The 10,392-nt window shown below is 41.4% G+C and overlaps 1 protein-coding gene across 4 annotated transcripts; it reads left to right on the top strand.

Moving 5' to 3' along the window:
* The first annotated feature begins 1,983 nt into the window (after nt 1-1,983).
* On the top strand, nt 1,984-8,858 carry smim8 (small integral membrane protein 8). Of its 4 annotated transcripts, none has more exons than XM_068018892.1 (3): nt 1,984-2,066; nt 5,877-6,032; nt 7,665-8,858. In XM_068018892.1, exons 2-3 carry the CDS (start codon nt 5,898-5,900, stop codon nt 7,821-7,823), a joined length of 294 nt encoding a protein of 97 aa, XP_067874993.1. In that variant the 5' UTR covers nt 1,984-2,066; nt 5,877-5,897; the 3' UTR covers nt 7,824-8,858. The 4 variants fall into 4 exon arrangements, with proteins under 4 accessions (XP_067874993.1, XP_067875023.1, XP_067875003.1 ...); XM_068018922.1 differs by having other exon boundaries at nt 1,986-2,070; XM_068018902.1 differs by lacking the exon at nt 1,984-2,066 and adding an exon at nt 2,077-2,160.
* The last annotated feature ends 1,534 nt before the right edge of the window (nt 8,859-10,392 follow it).

The following is a 10,392-nucleotide window of genomic DNA, read 5'->3' as shown; positions in this document are numbered from 1 at the left end:
GAGGGCAATGCTATTGATGTAGAGTACATGGACTTTCAAAAGACATTTGATACAGTGCCGCAAAACAGACTTGCGAGCAAAATTATAGCTCATGGAATAAAAAGGACAGTAACAACATAGATACAAAATTGGCTGAGTAGCAGGAAACAGACAGTAGTGGTTAATGGATGTTTCTCTGTTTGTAGTGGATTTCCCAGGGGTCAGTGTTAGGACCTTTGTTCTTCCTGATATATATTAATGACATAGACCTTGGTGTACAGGGCACAATTTCAGAATTTGCAGATGATACTTGGAACAATTGTCAACTGGGAGGAGGATAGTGTAGAACTTCAAAAGTATATAGACAAGTTGGAGTAATGGGCGGACAAGTGGCAGGTGAAGTTCAATGCGGAGAAATGTGAAATGATTCATTTTGGTAGGAAGAACATGGAGGGACAATATAAAATAAAAGGTACAATTCTAAAGAGGGTGCAAAAGCAGAGGGACCTGGGGATATATGTGCATAAGTCATTGAAGGTGACAGGACAGGTTGAGAGCGCTGTTAATAAAGCATACACTATCCTAGGATTTATTAATAGGGGCATAGAGTACAAGAGCAAGGAGGTTATATTGAAATTATATAAGATACTAGTTCGGCCTCAGCTGGAGTATTGCGTCCAGTTCTGGGCTTTAGGAAAGAGGTGAAGGCATTGGAAAGAGTACAGAAAAGATTCACAAGAATGGCTCCAGGGATGAGGAACTTCAATTACGAAGATAGATTGGAGAAGTTGGGACTGTTCCTTGGGGAAGAGAAGGCTGAGGGGAGATTTGATAGAGGTATTCAAAATCATGAGGGGTCTGAACAAACTGGATAGGGAAAAGCTGTTCCGACTCATGAAAGGATCGAGAACGAGAGAGCACAGATTTACAGTGATTGGCAAAAGAAGCAAAGCGACATAAGGAAAAGCTTCTTCATGCAGCAAGTGGTTAGGATCTGGAATGCACTGCCTGAGAGTGTGGTGGAGGCAAGTTCAATCGAGGCATTCAAAAAAGGATTAGACTGTTATCTGAAAAGGAAGAATGTGCAGGGTTACAGGGAGACGGCGAGGGAATGGCGTTAGGTGAATTGCTCCTTTGGAGACCCGGTACAAACACAATAGGCCAAATGGCCTCCTTCTGTGCTTTAACAATTCTGTGATTCTGTGAGGTAAAGGTGAAAAGCAATCTGAAATACAACGTAGGATTGGGGTGGATAGTAAAAAGTAAAATTAATTTTAAACCAATGGGAATCAAGGGTTATCGGGGATAGATGGGAGTGTGGAATTTGAGACACAAACAGATCAGCCATGATCTTATTGAATGGCGGAGCAGGCTTGAAAGGCCGAATGGCCTACTTCTGCTCCTAATTTGTATGTTTGTATGTAAAAAATGCACCAGTATTTTTTTGAGAATTTAAAAGAGGAAGGATTGGGGGCAATGGGTAATACGACAAATGAACCAGATGTTTGAATTTTCACTTTTACAATGTACTGTGTGTGAACTCAATGGTGAAATGACCGCCTGGCGTAGGTTTTAGACCTTACAGTGTGAGTTTGCATGGTGGTAGCTTGAGTTATATGACCACTTTAGCATTAATGTGCACAGATCCAGCTTAAATGGCTTCATTTCAACCTGAAAGTGGCAGCAGAACAGAAACCATGGAGAAAATTGTGTTTCAGCGACTATTTTAGCAGTTGCTATTGCAGTGATAAGGCTATCCCTAATGTTCAATATATTATCATTCTTTTCAACATCACAATGTGTGAGGTGAAAACAAGTCGGCTGGGCCATCCAGGCACAGACTTTCCTCTCCTTGCAGGTACTTTGGAGCGTGATGAGAGTTGTCTCTTTGAGTGGTGATGAGAGTTGTGTTGTCCACCAGCCTATTGGTGGCGCTGAAGCTGGTCTGGGTTTACAGAGTGCAGGTTCAGCTTGAGTTTTCTGCAGCTTCTTAGCAGGAAGGAAGCCCTGGAGAGATATTGGAGTGTATTGTTGCTGCTGAGACTGAGTGTGGAAGAGTCAAGTTTGTAATATTGACTGCAGGACTGGTGTGTAAGCACGGAATAAACATTATAGGGAACATAGGCCCCGAAATTATAAAGGTTTATTTTAACCTTGCAGCATTATAAATAAATCCTTAGGGTGAGAAGATGCTTTATTATATTCAGTTGCTTACTGTAGGGTGGTTTGAAAACAAATTATCTTAAAAAGGTACTTTAAAATACTTATATATGGACTCTGCCAAATACATGACTTTAAGAAGGGGCATTGTCCAGTCTTTGCTGCCACAAGATTTTGATTAGACAATGTGTTCCCAGCTGTTTCTGCTTTTATTATTGATTTGACCTTTATTTGAATGTTTGGGATGGGCAGTGTTGGAACCTCGTGGGACCAACATTGGTGAAAGATGTCTGCTCGGCCGTGTCAGCCACATCAATTAGAAAGAACAGAAAATGTTAGTTGTTCCACCACCATCGCCCCCCCCCCCCCCCCCCTTTTCTAAACGCCTGTCCTCACCCTCTCACTCAATCCCTCTGCATAGAACTGAAAATCCTCTTCTTGCTTTCCTGTTTCATTTTCAGTTTCTCTTGCACTCCTGTTATTCTCTATCACTTTTTTTTTCCTGTTGCTTTTGTACTCTACTTTTTTCTTTACCCCTCCCATTCCTTATTCTTCTGTTCTTTCTCTTGTTTGCCATTTTTTCTCCAACTTTTAATTCTGTTCACTTTTCCTTTCTCTCCTGCAGTGAAAACACAGATTTTTTTAAATGGTGGGAGACTGGGAAATGTTGGTATTCAGAGGAATCTGGTGCCCTTGTACTCAAGTCACAAAGGTACATGCAGGTATAGGGAAATTAGAAAAACAAAGGGATTGGAGTATAAGAGTAAAGAAGTCCTATTACAATTATATAGGACCTTGGTGAGACTGCACCTGGAGTACTGCGTACAGTTTTGAAGGTCTTACCTAAGGAAGGATATACTTATCTTGAAGGGAGTGCACTGAAGGTTCACTAGACTGATTCCTAGGATTAGGGGACTGTTCTGTCGGGAGAGATTGTGTAGACTAGGGCTATATTCCTTGGAACGTAGAAGAATTGGAGGTGATATCATTGAAACATACAAAATTATTAAGGGGCTTGAGAGAGTAGATGCTGGGAGGATGGCACAGCAGCCAAGAACACTGGGTCACAGCTTCAGAGTAAGGGGTGGGCCATTTAGGGCTGAGATGAGAAATTACTTCACTCAGTGTTGTGAATATCTGGAATTCTCTACCCCAGAAAGTTGCGGATGCTAAGTCATTGATTACATTTAAGGATTACATTGATAGATTTTTGGATGCTAAGAGAATTAAGGAATATGGAGATAAGTGCACAAGGTGGAGTTGAGGTGGAAGATCATTTATGATCTCAAAGGGCCGAATGCTCTACTCCTGCTGCTATTTCTTATGTTCTTTGTTACTCTTTAAGTTTTACTGATCATCTTGATTGGGATCTTTTCCCCTCTCTTTAAGGCTTCACTATAATTTTTTTGTACCCAATTTTCTCCTCAGTGAACAGGCTGCTCAGCAATGATCCCAGAGAATGGGAGGGAGCAGGGTTTTTTTTTTAAATATTGCATACAGACTGCTGAACATATGCATTTTGTTTATATCATATGACCATACACTGGGTCATCAAACGTGCACAATCACGTAGGGTATTCATGGGGTGCATAGTTTTCAGAGCCAGGACAGTGCATTGTACAGCTTGTGGAATAGGTCTGGTACTTGTTGGAGCCAAATATATGGATAAGTAGCGTAACTTAGAAACTGTCATGGCGACAGTAACTCGAGTTTCCTGAAATGTGAATGTGTGAACATCTTTTTGGTGGGTTGAGATTGGGGACAAAAGATTTTGTGTAATACACTTCTGGTGAGTAATGAAACTAGAAAATAATCAATGAGAAATAAGGGCGGCACAGTGGCGCAGTGGTTAGCACCGCAGCCTCACAGCTCCAGGGACCCGGGTTCGATTCCGGGTACTGCCTGTGTGGAGTTTGCAAGTTCTCCCTGTGTCTGCGTGGGTTTTCTACGGGTGCTCCGGTTTCCTACCACAAGTCAAAAGACTTGCAGGTTGATAGGTAAATTGGCCATTATAAATTGTCACTAGTATAGGTAGGTGGCAGGGAAATATAGGGACAGGTGGGGATGTTTGGTAGGAATATGGGATTAGTGTAGGATTAGTATAAATGGGTGGTTGATGGTCGGCACAGACTCGGTGGGCCGAAGGGCCTGTTTCAGTGCTGTATCTCTAATCTAATCTAATCTAAAAGAGACCATCACAGGGCTTTACTTAACTGTTGAAGCAGAAAATTGACTAGCTCAAGGTAAATTACACTCAGCTATCACCACATGTATCTAAATCTAAACATGTTCTTAAATTTAAACACAACGCAGGCCTTTTATATCGTTCACCCTTGCTGCTGGCAACTCTATAGAAATTCCAAGCTTCTCAAGATGTCTATTGTTTCCCTCCACGTTTATAGTCCGTGGGATGAGAAGCACCATAATGCACTAGTAAAGTTATTCAGATGTCCAGAATATTTTTTTTCATTCTTTCACAGTATGTGGGCATTGCTGGCAAGTGCCATGATTTGTTGCCCATCCCTAATTCCCTTGAACTGAATGGCTTGATAGGGGCCATTAAGAGTCAACCTTATTGCTGTGGGTCTGGAGTCACATGTCAGCCAGACCAGGTAAGGATGACAGATTTCCTTCACTAAAAGACATTAGTGAACCAGACGTGTTTTTATGACAATGATCTTTTCATGACACCATTAATGAGACTGGTTTTCAATCCCAGATTTCTATTAATTAATTGAATTTTTTTAATTGATTAATTGAATTTAAATTCCACCAGCTGCTGTGGTGGGATATGAACCCATGTCCTCAGGACATTCACCCAGGCCTCTAGATTACTAGCCTACTGACATTACCACTACACCACCATTGCCCTGCAGTAGCATTTAGAAAATAATAAAATCATTTAGAAAAATATCATTTCAAACAAGTTTAAAAATATAAATGCTGCTCACACTGTTTTCCACTTTCCCTGTCTGATTCCTCATTGTCTCCTTCTATTTTAACTTTGTTAATTTAGGCTAATATTTCTTATGTACTATTTATATACCCTTTTATCTCGCCATTCATTTTGACGATGGACGGCCAATCTATGAAATTATAAGAAAGGCTTAAAGCAACTATTTTTCATCCAGTTGAGACCGAGAACTATGAAGATTAACCTGGTTGAGTCACAGATTAATGGATTCATTATCTTTTTCCATACTCGGATACTAAACATTACCACTGGATGGGCTATGTTATCCACATCTCTGGCTGCCTGAATCATTGGCAATGCATAGAACCAGTGACATTAACAACACAGAAGGAGCCTATTCAGCCCATTGTGTTTGTACTGGCTCTTTACTAGAATCATCCAAAAATAATCCCAATGTCCTGCACTCTCCCCACAGTCTTGTATCTTTCAAGTACCATTTAACTATACCCCTATAAGTTTTAATAGTGTATGCTTCAACCACTCCCTCATTTCAAAGCATTCACTGCTCCGACAACCCTCTGCATAAAGGAATTCCTGCTAACCCCTCTTCTCACTCTCTGTAACAACTTTAATGACCCCTCGTCACTGACTACCCCACCTGGCAAATTAGTCTTTCTGTGGTCACAATGTGGAAAAATCGTCTTTTTTGCCCAATCTTTAAAAAATGTACAATAAAGAGGGAAAAAAGCATAAAGGCAAGAAAAACACTTAGTTAATAAGAATTGTTTTCCCTATTAAATGGTGTTTACCCTATTGTGCATAGGTTCGTAAACAGTTGTCAGCTATGTCATCATCGCCCGACCCTACTGATGCAAAGACAGAGCCTCCAAAGAGTACTGGTTACAAAAGCCCAGGACTGAGGGGAATCCGAACCACCAGCCTTTTCCGAGCAGTTAATCCGGAGCTCTTCATTAAACCTGTAAGGGAATTTCCACTTAAATTTTTCAAGTTATGATATTCTGTACGGACGACCGAAAAGCAAAGGCAATAAAACAACTGGCCTTTTCGTTGTAAGTTCAAAGACGTTCTGAACTGCCTGCTTCTATATTTACAGCCTTCTTCCTAACCCTACTCCACCAGCACCAGAATCCCAACACTTGGCAAGCTTTGTCCAGTTTCAGCCTCCCTCAACACTGAGAGATAGGCAGTGAACACGGTTGTCCCCTATTACAGATATATCTCCTGCTGTCTAATCAGAATGGTATTGGCAGGTTGTCAGGCCTGTACATAGGCTTTCATGAAAGAGTGTAGCAGGTTGCACAGTGCCCATTTCGCTTCTGTGTCCTGGAGTCCAATCTAACCAAGTGAGGGGCATGAATCTTCTTGCAGTGCTGGTTGTAAGAGTCAGCATGAAATGAGTTTGAGAAGATTTAATCCACTTCTTGATTATTACAGCCTCATAGCACTAAACCACTCTCTATTTGACAATGTCTGGAAGTAGAAGAACTCTCTTTAATATATTAATGGGTCTTCTAAGGTTGGGATTGAGGGACATTGTTGGGGTGGAGCAGAAGGATCTCACTTCTGACTTATGCTATTTCTGAGTGCCTGGAGTATTCTACTTTCCTTTAGCTTTATGAAAACAAAATCTGTCAATTAAAAAAAATCCCTTCTACAGAAAACAATGGCTGGAATTTAAAGTTGTGGCAGAGGCCCAGCCCGCTGGCTGAAAAATCGGGGGCAAGCCTGGCTCTGCCGGGCCTGGAAACCACACTGCTATTTTGCATGGCCCAGGCCCTTAATTAGCCTTAGTTGGGACTTCTGCCCCTCTGAGGGAGGAAGTCCTGCCCCCAAGATCTGTAAGCCAATCAGAGGGCTGAGGGCTGGCAGCCCTTCAGTCCCAGCTTCGCCACTGGGAGCAGTGACCACTGCTGGGACTGCACCCAGCAAGAAGAGGAACGATCACCATCGCCCTACAAAGAGGTAAGTGGGGATCGGGCCTCGCTGGGGACAAATGGCTAGGCCCTGGCGAGAGTGGTGGGAGTCAGAGAGCAGGAGGGGAGGGGGATTAGTTTTTGCGGGGCAGCCCATGCTGCTGGAGGGGTCTTCCCTGGGGGACAGTGTGCCCAATCAAGTGGGCCTGTCCCCAGCCCACAAGGAGGTCGCCAGGCATTACTGGGCAGCCTTCTCAGATGCTGAAGTGCTCGTAAGATACTGGTGACAGCGGGAAGAGGCCCTTAAGTGGCGATTCGTTGGCCATTTAAAGGAATCAATTGGCCTGGGATGGATGGGCCTTTTGCCACCTCCCCTGCTGCTGGTAAAATGGGTGGGGGGTAAGCAATGGGCATGGCACCTCCCGGCCTCCCACACAATTTTATGCCCCCCTGACCTCCCACCTCCTAGCCCACTTCTGGGGGCTGGGGGGGCGTTAGATTCCAGCTAATAATATGGTTTTGAGACATCATGTCATGTGAATCATTCTATAAAATTGTATGAATTGTATGATGAGATAAGGGAATGTTCTCAAAATAGCAATGTTTCTTCATATAACAAAGGAGATTCTGCATTTATTTCTAAAATTAATTTTTCTCTTTCTGTGATCCTGCAACAGAATAAACCAGTAATGGCCTTTGGACTGCTGACCATAACACTGTGTGTAAGTTACATTGCTTATTTGAATGCCACAGCAGAAAACAAGACAGATTTGTATGAAGCAATTGATAGTGAAGGAACAAGATACACGAGACGAAAGACATCAAAATGGGAATGAAATACCGGATAAAATCCGACAAGTAATATTGCAGCCAAGAAACTACACAAGTATTTGTAGCAGTTTTTTGTTATTAATATTATGTAGATACAACACAATGCTGAGAATGTATGGATCTAGTTAGAAACTTCAATATCCCCATGATGTTGAGCATATTTTACATTGCTAGTTAACTGTTTTGAGTACTTACCTTAGATTCCCAAATACATATGTTTCCTTCCCAAGGAATGCTTAACTAATTCAACCTCTGGCTACGGCACCATCTAGGGGTGGTGTACAACTACTACATGGTACAATAGTAGCGTTTGAACCTTAGGATTTAACAAGTTTCCTCCTACTCCATGCATATCATGCCACTTGCCCAATGTATCTTCTACCCGGTGTGTGAATTGCTCTTCCCTGTCATCACAATAATAGAGTGAGGCATTATTTTATGGAGAAGGATTAGAGATCTGAGAGGTGACCCACAGGAGGTACGGGAACAATGACTGTTTTATAGTCTGCCACTCTGATCAAATGGGAGCTGTCCTTCTAGCAATTGAACAGACTATTTCAGTTCTGTCATTATGAAAAGCTCCGTATGGCAGTGGGGTGACTGATATAAACTTGCTCCTAAACAGCATCCAGTAGTAATGAAATACAAACCTGTTAGAGAGGCAGGCGTTTACTTTTTAAGCTGCCTTACGATTTCCATTCATTATTTTTTCTGAGACTTTTGCCTTTTTATATTCTGTGTGAAATTTGTTGACAACCGATTTTGTTTCTGTTGTTTACATCTATGTTCACTATGCCAAATGTAACAATAAAGAGGGGGGTAATCAGGTTCAAATCAAGAAACTCCCACTTGCTGCTAAAGAACACAAAATTCTGGGAATACCCAGCAGCTCCATCACCATCTGAAAAGAGAAAACATATTTTGACACTTCAGTCAGAGGCCCTTTGTTAGACCTGGCCAAGTTCTGAACTACCTGAAGCTGCCTGTTTTGCGATAATGTTCAAGATCATGTGAAATAAAGATTATGTTTTGTTTCATAATTCTGGTTTCTTTCAAAGTTCTGGTTTTCTTGAAAATGCTGCTGTGCTATTACAAAGAATTATGTAAAAATCATGAAAATGAAGCAGGATATACTGTATATAGGAACACAATATCCAGTACTGACTTCACTTGGGATTCTGCATAACTGGGAGAAGTGCTGAAATTCAAGGATTAGTTCTTTCATGTAATGTTTATTAAGGGTAATTTGTATAAATTCGCACTCCTGGCATAGAGCTTTTCCCAGTGTGAATTTCAGGGTGATAGTCAACTGGTCGGAAAAATTTAAAATTAAAACATAGTAGAATTACGATTAAGTGGCAATAAAATGATTCATTGTTCACTGAGGGCATCCTATTCCAAATGGCTTACCCATAAAAGCAGAGTTTTTATACTGTGCATGAGGTAAAAATATCCAGACTGAACTCAAATCAGAATTATTTACTGTAATTTTAGATGCTGAATCTTGTGATGGCAATAATTATATTACCATAGCTGTAGCCCAATAAAGTAGTATTAATACTACATCTGAGTCCGACAGTCTTTAATGCCTCTAGCAGGTAACAGTAAAGTTGAACTTCACTCTGTGCTACACTGTACTGACGTATTCTTGTGCATCCCCCACTCCCTTCAACCCACCATTGGCAACCATGTCTTTAGCCATCTAGTCCTCATGCTTTGGAATTCCTTCCATAATTTTATCCACTTTGTTTAAGATACTTGTTAAAACCCATTTCTTTGACCAAGCTTTTAGTCACCTCTCCTATCATCATCAACTTTGACTTGGCATCCAGTTTTTGGTCTGTGAAGCATGGTAAGATGTTTTTCTACATTAATGGCACTATATAAATGCAAGTTGCTGTTGCTTTTGTTATTGTCCTGCTGTTGATATTCCTGAGTCAGTTGATCATCAATATCTTTCGGATTCCTGCTCCTATTTCTTACGTTCTTATAGGTGATCTTATTGAAACACATAAGGTTCTGAGGGGGCTTGACAGGGCAGATGCTGAGAGGATATTTCCCCTCGTGGGGGAATCTAGAACTAGGGGCACAATTTTAAAATAAGGGGTCTCCCATTTTAAGACGGAGATGAGGAGGAATTTCTTCGCTCAGAGGGGCGTTAATCTTTGGAATTCTCTTCCCCAGAGAGCAGTGGAGGCTGGGTCATTGAATATATTCAAGGCTGAGTTAGACAGATTTTTGATCTACAAAGGAGTTGAGGGTTATGGGGGGGGAGGCAGGAAAGTAGAGTTAAGGTCACAATTAGATCAGCCATGATCTTATTGAATGGTGGATCAGGCTTGAGGGGCCAAATGGCCGACTCCTGCCCCTATTTCTTACGATGTTCTTAAAATTTAGAGTGAGCTCATTTAGGCACCTTATGTGAAACCCTAGCTATTGAGATGAAGCCTGATCTAATTTACCCATACCTAAAAGTGGGATGGTTTCTCTGATGCACTTCAACTAGTATAGGTTACATATTGGAATTTTTGAATCAATATTTCTTACATATTGACATTGTGAGGAATTTAGCAT

This window comes from Heterodontus francisci, chromosome 3, assembly GCF_036365525.1.
Source record: "Heterodontus francisci isolate sHetFra1 chromosome 3, sHetFra1.hap1, whole genome shotgun sequence".
Classification (NCBI taxonomy): domain Eukaryota; kingdom Metazoa; phylum Chordata; class Chondrichthyes; order Heterodontiformes; family Heterodontidae; genus Heterodontus; species Heterodontus francisci.
This window is presented reverse-complemented; position numbering and strand designations above follow the sequence as displayed.

Bases quoted from the DNA above. Each gene is read 5' to 3' on its own strand.
- smim8 (XM_068018892.1), top strand. From the start codon at position 5,898: ATGTCATCATCGCCCGACCCTACTGATGCAAAGACAGAGCCTCCAAAG. The intron at 6,033-7,664 runs GTAAGGGAATTT...ATCCTGCAACAG, and splicing joins CGGAGCTCTTCATTAAACCT to AATAAACCAGTAATGGCCTT.